This window comes from Mauremys mutica, chromosome 7, assembly GCF_020497125.1.
Source record: "Mauremys mutica isolate MM-2020 ecotype Southern chromosome 7, ASM2049712v1, whole genome shotgun sequence".
NCBI classification, from domain to species: Eukaryota; Metazoa; Chordata; order Testudines; family Geoemydidae; genus Mauremys; species Mauremys mutica.
In genome coordinates this window covers 30655548-30670890 of record NC_059078.1, presented here as the reverse complement: position 1 = coordinate 30670890, position 15343 = coordinate 30655548, and the positions used below count along the sequence as shown (strand labels likewise).

At 53.1% G+C, this 15343-nt stretch overlaps 1 protein-coding gene and 1 long non-coding RNA gene across 2 annotated transcripts; both read left to right on the top strand.

Moving 5' to 3' along the window:
- Positions 1-202: 202 nt before the first annotated feature.
- On the top strand, positions 203-1399 carry LOC123374622. The gene is made up of 2 exons (XR_006581139.1): positions 203-871; positions 1102-1399. It is a non-coding gene; the product is annotated as an uncharacterized LOC123374622 (long non-coding RNA).
- A 3547-nt stretch (positions 1400-4946) lies between these two features.
- On the top strand, positions 4947-13362 carry LOC123373565 (cytoskeleton-associated protein 2-like). Its single transcript, XM_045022527.1, has 7 exons — positions 4947-4989; positions 6218-6279; positions 8473-9074; positions 9736-9943; positions 10494-10631; positions 11377-11422; positions 12833-13362. Exons 1-7 carry the CDS (start codon positions 4947-4949, stop codon positions 12910-12912), a joined length of 1179 nt encoding a protein of 392 aa, XP_044878462.1. The 3' UTR covers positions 12913-13362.
- Positions 13363-15343: the final 1981 nt, after the last annotated feature.

The following is a 15343-nucleotide window of genomic DNA, read 5'->3' as shown; positions in this document are numbered from 1 at the left end:
GCCCCTTGCTCTGGGGACTGACCTTCCTGCACCATGCTCCATTGCCTCCATGGGGGCCCACAAAAAGTTAATCTGGCCCTGACTGGGAGGGGTGTTGTGCGGTGGTGGGCTGCCCCAGGGGGTAACATTGGGCATGCCCCCCCCAGTGCTGTGATGGGGATACTATGCAGTGGGACAGGGGCATCCTGGGCCCTATGTTCAGTGTGGGGCCCCCAGTGCTGTGATGGGGCTTTGTGCCTCTGCACTAGGTTGGGTGTGGTGAATATCCCTGACCCTGCTGTTACCCAGTGGGGTGGGGGTCCATGTGGGGAGTGCCTTGGCCCCCTGGCTGACATGGGGGGGTGCCCTGTAGTTGGGGGGCACCTTGGTCGCCACATGGGACTGGGGAGGAGCCATGTAGTGCAGGGGGTGCCAGGACCCTGGCTGGGGCAGCTATACCATGTATGGGAGTGCCCTAAACCCCATATTGGTTTGGGGGTGTATACAGTGGGGGGATCACTCTAGCGCCGGATTGACAGGGGGAAAAAACACCCCAAGCCTCCTCAACAATGGCGTGAACTCAAGGATCCGACGCCATTGGAGGGATTTGGACCAATTTGTTGGGCGGGGCTATTCCTGCATGACCCCGCCTATCGGAAGTGACGTCACACCAGAAAAATGATCAAGCCAACCCAGGCCACTTCCTGACCCCGTCCTTTATAGCCAGCCCTTTTTCCTCCATCACTTCCGACCCGGCTGCCATCTTGCTTGTGAAGGACCCACTGCCGCTATGTCCGTGTTCCCGGTGCTCCGCGCGCTGCTCCGGCCCCGCCTCGCGCCGCCCGCTCGCGCCCTGCACTCGTACCCGCCGGAGAGTCGCGTGGGGCCGCTGGTGAGGGGGGTCCGGGGCCGCCCTTCCCAGGGGCTCAGGGCGCTGCTGGCGCGGCAGGAGGGAGCCGGGCTCGGGGCTGGCCCCGCTCTGCAGCGCGGAGGCTGCGGCCTGGAGAGAGAAGCGGAGCCCGCCGGGGCTTCGCGGGGCCTGGGGGGAGCGGGGACGGGGCCCCTGCTGGCCCAGCTGCTGTGTCCTCTCACCTGAGCTCTGCCTCCTTCTCCCCTTCGCAGGAGACTGTCATCAGCATGGGAGCCTTCTTCCTGGCCTTCATGGTCCCGTCGGGCTGGATCCTGAGCAACATGGAGAGCTACAAGAAGCGCGACTGAGCGAGCGGGGTCTGATCCGCGCCGGCTGCCCGCACCCGGCTGGACTCCCCTGCGTCCCGGGCGGGGCTCGCCCCTGCCCCCACATTCCGCACTCGGCCCCTGGGGCTGCTAACTTATTCCATGGCCCCATGTGGAGCAGCGGGGTTGCTGCCATGGTGGGGTGACTTAAATCTGTTACAATAAACCCTGTTACAGACACTTAGCTTTGAATCTCCGCCTCTTCTTCCCTGGCCATGGACCCTGGGGGGTAGGCCCTGCACCAGATCAAAGGGTTCCATCTACTTTGACCCTTTCTTGGGGAGGCTTGTACCCTCTGGTACCTGGTGCCTTCCCAGGGCCTTACATCTAGGTGTAAATGGGCAAGGGGACAGCAGCCCCAGGATGCACCTTGATTGTGCACTGGCCTTAATTTATATGGACCCTTTGATCTTTTGTCCTTGGCCCTGTCAAGTTTCCTGGGGGTTCAACTGATTGGTGGGGTGGGGGCTGCTGGTGCTTAATCCCACAGTACCAACTCCCCCTGGAGAAAGGAGGTGATTTGCTAGGAATGCAGCCCTCAGACAAATCATAGGCTCACTGTTGTGGGATGAAGGCACCTCCTGATTGTTATGGTCTTCAGCTGTTGGGTGGGCATGCAGGACTCCTGGGTTCTATGGCCAGCTTGGCTAGTGCTGCTCTGTGAATAGTCATATCACCACTGCAAATACAGGGAAACAGGGTACGGAGAGGGGACAATTCTACCCCTGCTGTATCAGTATTTAAAACATTAGGCCAGCTCAGAAGTTGCTCTAGCTCTTAACTTTCCGGCTCTAGCAGGCTGAGAACCATGGCAGATGGAAGCCTTTTTTAGCCTCAAGCTGACCCCCCCATCCCCCCTTGTTCACACCCACCTCTAGGGGAGAAGCCAGTCAGGAAAGGCTGAGGCTTGTTGACCCTGGCTAGGGGTAGGGATCAGATGAAAAGGGCCAGAGGTGGGGGATCAAGTGCTTGCAACCCCAGCAGGGGGAAGGATCCCCCTTGAGATGACTTAATTCTTAATGGGCTGCTCTTGTGGTTAGGGTGCTGGCTTGCCAGAGGATGGGTGTTGTCTGTGTACCGCTTTTCCCAATACACTGGGGCTGAGTACAGTGGGCTGTCCTTTCCTTTTAAGATGTCCCATGCTGGGGTAGGTTGGAATTGTATGGGACCTCCCAGCCTCTACTATGGAGGAGATAGCAACTTTGCTATACCTTGCTGCTTTGCCCCAGCAGCAGAGAATTAACCTGAGGGCAAAATTCCTCTCCCTTGTGCTGTTTCAGTTGCACTCAGTGACCTTAACTTCTGTACTGAACAGCAGCTCTACTCCAGAAGCTGCTCCTGGGCTCCTCATAAGCTGTGCTGTCGGGATAACCCAGCAGTAACAAGGGCCAGGGCCGGCTCCAGAGCCCAGCGGGGCAAGCACCCGCCTGGGGTGGCCCTCTCCCGGGGGGGCGGCAGGCTGGGCCAGCGGACCTGCTGCAGTCATGCCTGCGGGAGGTCCACCGGAGCCCCGGGAGCAGCGGACCTGCCGCAGGCATGACTGCGGAGGGGACGCTCGGCCGGCGGCTCCAGTGGACCTCCCGCAGGCATGACTGCGGACGGTTCGCTGGTCCCGCGGCTCGGCTGGACCTCCCGCAGGCATGCCTGCGGCAGCTCAACCGGAGCCGCCGGACCTGCGAACCGCCCGCAGCTGCAGGAGGTCCAGCCGAGCGACCAGTGGACCCTCTGCAGTCATGCCCGCGGGAGGTCCGCTGCTCCCGCGGCTCGGGGGCGCCTCCCGGGCATGACTGCTTGGGGCGGCCAAAAACCTAGAGCCACCCCTGACAAGGGCAGTCTTACTCAACTAGTTATCACTGCCCCATAGTATGTGGAAGTCCTGGGCTGTGGCAGGGCAGCTAAGCATGAAGGATGCCATGGGGTCATCTGTTAATGCAGGAGGCAGCAGTAGCAGCTTTTCCCTCTATCCTCAGCCAAACAGGGCATTAGGCTGGGCAGGGCAGACATGCCAGTGGAGAACAGAGCTTGATTTCCAGATGCCCAGCTCCCTGCAGGGTACATGCTCAGCACCCCTATTATATTTGCAATCAATCACAAAGGAGATTCACCCCATTTGAATGCAGTGGGCCAAAGCAGTGGGCCTGAATGCACCAACCAAGCTGCAGCTGTGATTGTGTTACTGGGCTTTATTCTTGCAGTTGGCTTGGTTAGGGAAAAAGCATTTTAGTTTAACATATAGGGGGCAGAAGCAGCTGGGCCCCACCCTTCTCTTCCCATACTAGCGGTCCTTTTCCTGATGGGGACAGACAGAGACTTTGATTCCTGTTCCGATCCATAGTAGCAGGTTTCTTTGTTCTGATCCAGGACTGAAATTAACCCTGCAGCCATGCCCCTCACCCTTGTTCCGTAACACTCCATCTCGCTGCAGCAGTTGTTTGCAGTCAGATCATGGCACTGGAACAGCAAGGAGCCAACTAGGACCTCCTTAGATGCAGGTAGTGCTTCTCTGTGCCCAGGAGAGGCAGTTAGAGGAGAACAGCACAGATCATTTAAGGGGCTGGAGGAAAGTTAGATGAGAGATCCTGTAACTAGGCTCAGGAGTGGGTTAGGTTAACTCTTTAAGTACCAAAAATGCAATAGATCCCCCTAGGGCTATTTAGGGTGTACACTTGCTTAGCAGCACAATGTGGGGCATAATAGTCCTCAAGGGATGGGAGATTATGCATTTGGGATCATTTGCACCTGGACTGGCCAGAGCAAACCAATTAGCCTTCATGTAGCTTTAATTTGCAAGGCCCCACACAGTGGTTAAGTTCTCACTGTTTAACACAGAAATCTGAGGCATGTGGTTGTGTGTCACTACTGATTACAGAGGGGGCTGGGTAGAGATCCAGGATTGGAACCCAGGAGTCCTCATCCTGGAGCTAGAGCTGGTTCATGCCTATTTTGCAGCTACTTGAGTTCAGAGGCTGCACAGAGTGCACTGATCAAAGCTTGCTAGAGATCTCTGAAACATGCTGCCTTTGGTAAGGAGTTGGGACACTCATATAGCTAGTGGATTTTATTTTCTACAGTAGAGCCAGGAGGAACCAATCAAGGTCAGGGCCCCATTGTGCCAGGTGCTGGAGACACACAGTGAAAGACAGTCTCTGCCCCAGAGAGTTTACAATTGAAATAGTCAAAGGATGAGAGGGGAAGGATCACCCCACAGCTCAGTGGCAGAGCTGGGAATAGAACCCAGGCATCCTGAGTCCCCTTCCAACATCCTAGTCACTGAAAGATCTACAGAAACAAATCCAGAACTCAGCCCATTTGGAAGAAAGTGCTGCCCACTGCAGGGTCTAAACTTATACCCAAAGATGTTCTTAAATCCCAGATCTCCATCTGCTTCCCCTGGAGGTGGAGTAGGATCTGAGATGGGGGCAATGGGCCTATGGCCCCACAGAAAGCTTGCCCACTCATATGCTAGGCCAGAGAGATCAGCATTTTAATTCTACCTAAGAAACCTTAGTTACATTCTTCCTCCAAGACTAGACCCAAAAAAACAAGGTTTATTCCAAACATCCCCCAGAAAAACCAGGGAGAGATAGACACTTCACGCCCCCTTTATCTAATGTGGAATTGCCTTGCCAGACCCCTCCTTCCCAAGGGGTGGAGCTAGCTGCCCAGCCAATGTCGTGTTGGGGTAGCTGGGTGGGTCCTCAAAACCCTGTTGACCAAAGGATACCATCCTGATGCTGATTGGCTGGATGGTTAGAGAAATAGAAGGAGTTTGGGGTAGGTGTGACTGAGGTAGTTGAGAGGGTGATAGTATGGTAAGGAACCTGTGTGTTGGTTGTTGTAGGTCTTACTGTATTGATTGTTGGGGTTAGTTGGTTGTTTGTGCTTGTTTAAGGTGCTCTGGTTTTGCAGCTTTGGTTCACTAGATGATTTGTTCCAAGGGGGGGGAGTGTTTGTCTGGACTTCTAAGGAACTTGCTAACTGTATCCTTGTTCTGCTTTGAGGGCTCCTAGCTACTATGAAAGAAAGTGGGGCTTGTAGGGGTGCAATGCAGCTTTTCCTAACATAAGGGAGAGGGAACAAATCACAGGGGTTGCCCTACCTTAGACTTCATCACCTGAGGCTAGTCTTCCCCCCTCCCCACCTTCTCCATTATGCAGGGTGTTGTGAGCCCTGCTTAATGCAAAGTGCTTGGTGCCTCCCTTCTGCATGCTAGAGAGTCATCAGGGTAAAGATTGGCTTGTGTGGTGCTACCTGCAAAGCTAGTGGGGAAACATGTTTGCCCTGGGCTATTTGTGATAGTGCACTGTGCTCATGCTGCATTGGTGGAAGCAAAATGCCTTGTGAGGGGACATCCCAGCATCCTTTTGGTTGGCCACTTTGTAGGAAATGGTTGCTATGTGTTGTGGGGTACCCACATATCTCTGGGTGGCTCCTTGTACCAGCTGGATTGGCTACAAATAGGCCTGAGGTAAAACCTTCCTGAGCAGCTAATGGGTCCTGGAGGGCTCTGGGAGAGTAGTTTAGAGACCCTTGGGGCTGGCCTCCTGCAAACTGATTCCTCCTACTCTCCTATCCCAGCCTGTGCATTCCCACCAGCCTCATGCAAAGCCTGATTTCTCTCTTCTCCCCCTCCCGTCCCCCATCTCTTCACAAACCCTCTATCCTAGGCCCTCTGGCTAGCACACGTACCACTAGCTACTATTCTCTCACCTTCTCATAGAGGTAGGTAGCTGCCTTACTTCTATGGTTCCTAGAGTGTGGGTGTCTTGGCTTGTAGGATCCTAGGGGAGGAGGATCAGACTCATTGTACCCTGACCCAATCTGTCACTAAGTGCTCAGCAGCTGTGAAAATCAGGTGTCTGGGTATAAAGTAGCTAACACTGTTCCTGTGCACACAGCTGGCTGTTAACTAATGGGGTTGTTCCAAGCCCCATGGCTGTATTCCTGTAGTTGCTGCTTCAGGGTTGTGGATTAAGCTAACATGGCTCTTCTCTTCCCAAAGCCAGTGGCAGTGATTGGGTATTGACCACCAGTCACAGGTCTTGGAAGCCGCAGAGAGAAATGGTAAGTTGCCAGGTGGGCTGTCTAAAGTTGAGCTGCCTGTAGTGGGAGAGGCTGCCGATAGGCTGGGTGATGTGCATGCTGTGACACAACACAGTTATACCAGCTGATGCTAGCGTTCTGTGTCGCAGCATCAGGCTGGGGTGTATTATCTCAAGTGGTGCGTGTAAAACACAGGAGGGAATTCATCTGCTCACTGGGCATGATGAGGCCTCAGCTGGAGTCCTGCATCCAGTTCTTGGTGCCACACTTCAAGAAGTTCATGTGGAGCAGAGCTGCAAAAATAATGCTCAAGGCTTAGAACAACTGTCCTATGTTGAAAGAACTGGGCATGTTTAGCCTAGGGAAGAGCAGACTGAGGGGGACCCAGTCTTCAGAGGAGTACAAGGTTGTTGTAAAGAGGGTGGGGATCAATTGCTCTCCACTGAGGGCAGGCCAAGAGGATGGGTTTGCAGCCCTGGGTGTTTAGGCTAGTGTGTCAGATCCATCTCCCCTGGGCCAGAAAAAGTGCTCTCATGGGGCCACTTAAGATGGCAGAGCAGCACCTGGGGCTGCAGAGGGTAATGGAGAATTGGTGTTCAGATGTGAGAGGGACCCTGGGGTCAGTCAGGAGCAGGGACAGGGGAGTGCTGCCTGAGCCAGAAGGTGTTTCCTGGGGATGGTTGAAGGCAAGGAGGGCAGCAAGAGGGGTTTGTGGACTGACCTGCCAAGCCAGAGCAGGACTGAGGCTGGAGGAGGCACAGCAGAGGGAGTTGCCTGCTGGCTCTAAACTGGAGATCCCAAGCTGGTGGTCAAAGGCAGTGGAGCAGCAGAGGGGCTCACCTGCTGCTCACCAGGAAACTGGACTTGGGGAACTAGTGAGAAGGTGGGGAGGGTGGGGGCTGGTGTGATCTCCCAATGGAGAGGCTGGGGAGTTCCCAGGGGGAAGAGCAGGATTGCACTCCAGCTGGAAGGCCTGGGGTGACCATCCTGGTAGATGGAGAGAAGACCCACAAGGAGCCCAGGTGTGGCAGAAGACATGGGAGTATGGTGCAGAAGGACTTCTGGCAGCAAGGCTGGCAGGATTTTATGGACTATGCCCACCAGTTATGGGAAATGGCCTGTTTGGGACTCTTCTTATAGACTGACTTGCACTATGGGTTCAACAACAAACGGCCCCCAGGGAAGGGTATTGAAGCAAGAGCCTGAAGTGGATCCGTGAGAAGGGAAACAGAGGGAGGTACATTTGTTGGGCTGTGGCCTGCTACAAAAGGATGCTCTAACTCTAAGGGCAGTTAAGCTCTGGGACAGGCAACCAACGGAGGCTCCCTGCATGGGAGGGTTTTAAGACCAGGTTGGATAAACATCTGTCAGGGGTGGCCTAGGTTTATTGGCCCTGCCTCAGCATGGAGGGGGCTGGGCTTGCCCTTCCAACCCCTATACTGCTGTGAAATCCTGTTTGATCTCGCCTGCCTCACTGTGACATTTGCATGTCTGGAGGCTTCCTCCCAGCAGAGTTGGGGTGAGGTTTTTGTTTTGGGGTTTTTTTGGGCCAAAACCCTTTGGGTGGAAAAAGTAGATTTGGCAACACCAGAATGTTTAGCAAATTCATGCTGGTTTGCCAAATTGTGTTTTGGTGGGGGAGGAACCCCCAAAATATTCCAAACCCCCCACTCTAACTTTTTCATTTCAGAATTTCCTTGAATCTTAAAAAAAATAAAAAGTAGAAATAGCTGAAAATGAAACTATTTAGTTGACCCAAATTTAATTTTACTTTTTTGGCAAAAACTTAACAAAAGTAGAATATATTTTGATTGGGTCAAATTAATTTTTGATTTGTTCACAACTGCCCAGGATAAAACACATTATTTGCCCAGTTTCCGCTCCTGGAGAACTGTAATGGAGTGACGAGGGGTGTGTGTAAAACTCCCAGCAGCCGGTCCATGCAGTTTGCTGCCCAGGTGCATGATGTAGCTAGGGCTTGGGAGTCTCACCAGACAGCCCATGCAGCTGGGAGCAACAGGGAATTTCTTTCCTTTATGCACAGTTGGCCCAGTGTCACCTGGGATTTTCATGAGCCTCAGAGTATCACTGCTCTAGAACCAGAGGCATTGGGTTCTATCCCAGTGGCTGATGCACCATCCAGGGCTATCCCATTGCACCAGCCCCAAGTGTGAATGGTTAGGCTCTGAGATGGGTCTCCCTTCTCTCTTGCAGACCCAGAGAGATGCTACAGCCCGCTACAGCTTCCCACTTTCCAGGATCATGCCACTAAAGGCCATGGCTAGTACTAGCAGCTGGTGGGAAGCTCCCAGCACCACAGTCAGAGTTGGCGAGCCCAGGGACAGGCCGGCATGTCTCAGGAAGCACTTGAGGAGCCAGAAGGAGAAGCAGAGCATTGCTGAGCGGCTGAGCCTTGGCTTCACCTTGGTGCCCAGGAAGTCTCCCCTGGGCTATTACCTGGGCAGGCTTGTGCCCTCCAAGACCTGCTCCTTCCGCCGAAGCCTGCCTGTGGAGGCCAGCCTGGGTGTTGCCTGGCAGCCTGTGGTGCACTTTCCCAACACCATCGCCTCCCACAGGGCTCCTGCAGGGGCCTGGCTGGCTAGTGCTGCCCTGAAAACAGGCCGTGCCACGGACCACACCCAGCTCAGGGGCAGCCGGATCCTCCTGTCCCCAACCAAGCCAGCTCTCGGAAGAGTGAGACCCATCTCCTCGCCCAAGGCAGTGCCATTTGAGCCGACCCATCCTGCTGCCTGGGAGCCCAAACCCACCAGCAGGCACAAGCTTACTGTGCTCAAACCATCTGTCAATGCCAGGAGGTGAGTGGGGCACTGCCTGCTTCATCCTGCCCTGGCACCAAGTCCCCTCTGCCTTATGCCCAATGCAGGAGTGGTGTGGGTAATGTGTGGGGGGCTCCTCTTGGTAGCAGTCATGATCCCCTCACCAGAGGGGCAGGTTTGGCAGCAAAGGTGGTGGGGCCCTGCTATTTACCCCAGCAGCAATGGCATATCCTGAGTCTCAGCCCAATGCATTGTCCTCCCACCAAGTCCAGTTCCTCCATGTACCCCTCAAACTAACAGTTGGGTTCAGAGAGCTCCTGTAGACCCCCAGCTTGCATTAGGGCAGCAAGTGCTTTGCAGGCAGTCTAGATCTTCAACCTCTGTGGCAAAACCAGATGTTTCAGTCCTCTCCAAGGCCATCTTCTGGTGCCATTGGCTTGAAATTTGGGGTGCAGCTTTGGAGGGTGGAATAGGTACTCTGAATTTAGGCCAAGGAGGATCTTGGTCACAGGGCTCCTGAGATGCAGCCTCCCCCAAAATGTCCTGTGCTCTTCTTTGCTGAGGTGTGCGCCTCAAACAGAGGGACAGGATTAAGGGGGGTCTATGTCTGGGGAGATGTCTTACTGTAACCCCACCCCTCTTCCTGGAAGGTGGGAAGTGTTGGGGTGGGCACTCACCCCTTGACCTGCTCTGCCCCCAGGGCCCGGCTGGCAGAATGGCAAGCTGCCAAGGGCAAGGTGCTGAAGAGACCCCCATGTGTAATGATCCCTGCTCGGCCCAAGAGATGCTTGTCTAAGGAGCCCCTTGTCCTGCCCTTCTGGACCGGCATAACAGATGAAGAGAGGATGAGATCAGAGTTGGACCAAGCCAGCCTGGCAGTTCCGGAGCAGCCCAGCCAAGCTGGCAGGGTATCCATTCCATGCCTGACTGGATACAGCTGGGGAGGAATTCACTGGAAGGGAATTTGTGGTGTGGGGGAGGTCCTGCTAGTCCTGGAGCAGCAGGGGAGTGTCTGGCTGTGGGGTGTCCTGGAGTGTAGTGGAGGGGCCATGTGGGGAGGTGGGGTTGGAATGGGGTGGGTGCAGCAGTGCTGGGAGCACAGTTAGTGGGAAGCTGTCTGGGGTGGGGGGTTAAGGGCAGGGGTCATGAATCTAGCTGTTGGCATTGGAGTGAATGGTCAGGATCTTAAGGGGGGAGGGGCTGGTGGCAGCACAGGGAAATATCTGGGTGGAAGGAGCAGGTTGTGCTGAGTTGGGGGAGGGAAAGGGACTGGTCTGGTATAGCAGAATTTGGGGTGGGGGGTGGGCTGTGCAGAGTCCTGGGGGGGCAGGATCAGAGGGGTCTGTAGTGTGCTTCTGGCTGTGTGGGAGGGTAGGGGTAAGGAGGCAAGAACCTTTTGCCCCTCGTGAGGTGTGCCAGGCTGCCACTAACCCTGCTCCCATCTGCCTTTACCCCTAGGGTGCACGCAGGGAGGAGGCGGTAGCTCCATGGGACCCAGCGACTCAGGGGTCCCAGGCCTTAGTGGTGTACTGGGTCTATCTGCAACAGCCTGCAGGGGCTGCTGGGAACACCTGCCCTGCTGGCAATGGGCCTCAGGTGAGTCTCCTCTGCCTGCCACAGAACCATCTCTTCTCCATGCCCCCCCACCTTAAAATCCACATTGCTGCTGCGATTGGCTTGAACTCTGGGGGGCTGCTACAGATGACACAGGATCTACCTCAGCCTAACTCTGAGCTGGCTTCTTGGTCAGGGGGTTCCTGAGACATGCCCCCCATGTCCTTTTCCTGTTCTGAAATCTCCTGGCAACCCAAGGGGGAAGAGTTTCCTCTGAGGACCAAACCCTATGCTCTATTGCTGTATTGCCTAAACCTCTGACCCTGCCCTCTTGTGCTCTTCATCAGTGCTCCTCAAAAGAGGTCAGTGTCCCCCTCCCCATGTTACAGCTGAGGAAATTGAGGCTCCAGAAGGCAAAGTGACTTGTCCAAGGTCCCCCAGCAGAGCTGGAATAGAATCCAGGTGTCCTGGGTCGCAGTCCAATGCTCTAGCCACAAAGCCTGCCCTGGTGTGGATGTGGACCATAAAGGTGCTTCACACTGGTATCATTTACTATCATCCAGGAGGGGGAACAAGCTATTCCAGGATAAGGCCTTTATACTACATTAACTGCATCTGCCCTAGGACTTGTCTCAGTATAGTGATGTGATATATATGCTTTTTCTAAACCCCACACCCTGAGCTGACAGCTGTATGGGACAGCCTATATAGAATAGGCTGAAGCCAGGGGTGAGCCTCATAAGCTCTGTGAGGTGTTGGGCCTCACCCGTGTCCTTTCTCTCGCCAGCATCTAGCAGATGAGCAGTGTGGATCGGCAAGGGCTGTGGACAATGGTAAGAGACTCCTGTATGCATCTAGTAAGTGAGCCCAATGGCTGAGCTGGGCCACAGGGATGGGCAGATGGGGAGTCCTGAGTGGATCTGGGTTTTCCTGTTTTAGGGTCTGAACCCAATTGTGGGCCTAAGTGTTGCCTTACAGACATCACTGGGGTGGGCTGAGATGACTTAATGGCCCCTTCAGGTCTCGGGCTCCATGATGTGGCTCCTGGCAGAGTCTGGGGCCTAAGCAGAGTTGTGGTGGGTTGGTCCTTGGGTAGGTGACTGCAAGCCCTGCCTGACCCATGTGCCAGGATGGTGTCTGGGAGTCAGTGGTGGTGCTAATGTCCCACTAGGGGGTGCTGTGTTGCTGGGGGGCTCAGTGTAGGTGTTTTCACCTGCAGGGCCACCCAGAGGCTTCAGAGGGCCTGGGACAAAGCAGTTTTGGGGGGCCCTTCCATAAAAAATGCAATATCATAGAATACTATATTCTTGTGGGGGCCCCTGCAGGGCCCGGGGCCTGGGGAAAATTGCCTCTGCCCCCACCCCCTCCAGGCAGCCCTGTTCACCTCAGTCAGTGCTGACCCCCATGTGATGCTAAGAGGTGCTGTGCATTCCCAGTCAGTGCCTGGCACTAGGAGGGCGCTGTGCTGCTGGAGGAGCACTCTTACAGCAGAGAGTGATGGTCGAATACTGCTCAGCACTCTTCCAGGGGCTGTGGGCTGGGCTGGAATAGGCCTGTATGCAGGAGTGTTGGAGAGCAATACCAGTGCAGGGATGCTGATGTGGAGGGAGGAGCTGGCAGCTCTCCTGTCTGTATGGGGATGCAAGTGACTAGGCAGAGCTGTGCATGGCAAAAAGCCCTTGTTAGGGTTCCTAATACTTAGCTTAGTTCCCAGCCAGCCCACTGAGGCTCCCCACTGAAGATGTGGGATGGGGAGGATTCCTGACAGCTGTCCTAGGAGGGGCTCTGTGGGTGGATTCCTGGGATGCACAGCTAGCTGGGTCTTACAATAGTAAGTTCCAGCTCACTGGTGGGTACCTGGCCTGCATGGTCCACCTCTACACAGGTTAAGGAGGGGCTGGGGGCTTTCTAGCATGTGGTGAAGAGCAGGCTGGGGTGGCAGTGATGCCATGTCAATGAGTGGGGTATAGGGTCACCAGACATCCCAATATTATCAGGACCATCCCAATATTAGGAGCTTTGTCTATATATGCAACTATCCCCCTCAGGAAGATAGTGGTCTAATTTTTGACACTTGCTCTCTGGTCACCCTAGTGGGGTGGGGTGGCAGCTCACCTGGGAAGGGTGTACATCAGGGGAGCTGGGAGGGACAAGCAGCAGATATGCCTATCCTGAGAGGTGGCTGTGTTGGGGCATCAGTTCAGGCACCAAGCCCAACAGTGAAATTATCCCTTTGTCTCTAGTGCTGCAGATCACTGTGTGGCAGATACGACCCAAGCTGTCACACTCTGACCCACACCCATCTTCTCCAGCTGCAGAGTGAACCCATTGTGCTACTGGCCTATATCCCTTGCTCAATCTGTCCTGGTTGATCTGAGAAGAGTTTGGGAAGGAGAGAGGAGATCTCCATCCTATCTGCATTTTGAAGCTCCCAGAGCTGTCTCTAGTCTTCCAGTCATGTACTGCCCCCTCAAAGCACCACATGGCATGGGGTATTTCCTGTCCTAGCTGTCAAGGACCCTTGTAGAGAATCCAAAGCACTGGAACCCTAAAGAGATGTTTTATGTCAGGGAGGGGGCTGAACTGGGACAAGCCGTAACCTCCCCAAAGGGCTGCAGATCTAAATGTCTATTATCTTTCATGGCTGGATCAGAACTCCAGCATTGCTCCCTTCTAGCTTTTTATATCGATTTGTCTGTCACCAAGCTGTTCACAAAGGCATGTTTTATGTAACCTGTACTGAATTCTTCAATAAAGTATTTAATAAAGATTCTACATTGTGGTAGAAACTGTGTTAAGCTGGACTGGAGGAGCACGGTGTATTTAGCTTGTGAAAGAGATGGCAAAGGGGTAACTTGATCAGTCGTAAGTGTCTCTTTGGGGAAGAGATGTCTCATCTGTAGAGAGGATTAAAACTTCCTCTTGGCCTGACTTTGAACAAAAATCAAAATGACCAGTGGAATTTTTCTTTAGGAAAGAGGTAAATGATCTAGTTGAAGAGCTTCCCTTCATCTTGTAGATAATGTAAAGCCTTATCTATTGTAGGTCCAATCTAAATGTACATGATCAAAATACTTCATCTGAGCATCCTTTCAGCGCAACTGGTGATGAATTCCTGTGAGATGCTTGTTTGGTCAAATCTGCATTTTCCAACCAAACAGTTGCTCTGTTGGAGAACTTTTGACCAGCTGTCTTGACAAAGAGCCCTTTGCTCTGGCAGACAAAGGTCTAACAAGAGTCAATGGCTGGAAGCGGGAGTGTGACAAATTCAGACTAAAACATAAGGTGCAGATTTTTAACAGGAGGGTAAATAACTGTTTGGAACAGCTCCCCAAGGTCTGTGGTGGATTCCCTATCACTGGAAATCTGAAATCTCTTGGGTCTTTTTCTGAAAAGTCCTCTCTAGTTTAAGCTGGAATTAATTAGGGAAATTGTATGGATGGTTACAAGGGAGGTAAGACAACATGACAGTGGTCCCCTGTGGCCTTAAAGTCTGAGCTGATCCATTGAAAGAGGGCAGGGAACCAAACAACAAAACAATCCAGTTTGAAGTAAAGGTCCACTCTAATCACCCATGTCTAGACCTGCTTTGCAGCCTAGAGTTCTGGTCCAATGTTGTAAACTCAAAATACAATTTCTCTACACACTAACAGGGAGAACTAATGGTGGGTTTGCTTAAAGTAGCTATAGTTGGTTCTAGCCCTGCCCTCCTCCCCCCCTTTTTTTCCTTTAAAAGGCTCAAATCATTAACTTTTGAAAAGGGAAAAATCCAAGAACGGTGGTTTGTAGTAGGTGTCTGAGTCCCTAAGTTGCACTACCTATGTGTTCAGCCCCTTTGCTACAGTCATGCTGCCTAGAATTTATTTTTTAAATGGCAATAGATATTTGTGCAGCTGGGACTCTATTGCAGTGTCCCAAATGCTCATGATATTTCTTAATGTTGTAACTAGTTATTACAGTGTGGTGAATTTTTTTTTCATGGCTGTTGCATCAAAAATTGTGATGTGATTTGGTTTTCTTCCCAGCCCAAGATCTGCTCTAGCTCAACCAGGAACTAATTCAAGCAGGCCCCGTGGGTTGTTATGCACTCTGACTAGGTGGTCCCTTCTGCCTTTTTGAACTTATGAATTGTAGGTCTCATCTGTTAACATCAAATTGCTTTACAAAAGAAGTTGGTATTACCCTCCCTAGTGTACAGCTGGGGAAACTAAAGCCCCAGGAGGGGATATGACTTGCCCAACATGACCCAGCAGGTTAGTGGCAGTTTGATTGATAGACTGCAGTTCTTCTGAGTCCCAGTCCAGTCTTCTACCCACTAGGCTCCCAAGCTGCCTTTTGGAAATCTGTCTCTTAAGTTCCTGAATCCCACTGAGTTTTGAAAAAAAAAAACAAATCTGAAAAGCAGTTGGGTGACTTGAAAACTTTATCCTGCAAGGCCTGACTCTCTCACTAGGGTGGTGTCAATTCCAAGGAAAGCTGTAGGGAAAAGTATGCTCATATTAAAGAGATTTTATTACCTATGTCATCTTAAAATACCCCTCCTGTCTCTACTAATGCTATGTGGTACCTTAGGCCTTTCCACAAGTCTAATGTCAGGGTAGATCTGCCCTGAGGTATTGGAATTACACCCAGGTTGGCACTCTTAGGCCACTGGGCAGCATTAGTAGTACCTTCCTGGGTGCTGTATGTGTGCACACATGGCTGCTTTTGTCAGGGCTGGCCTCCCAGTAGAAATGTGCATCAGGAAAAGATGT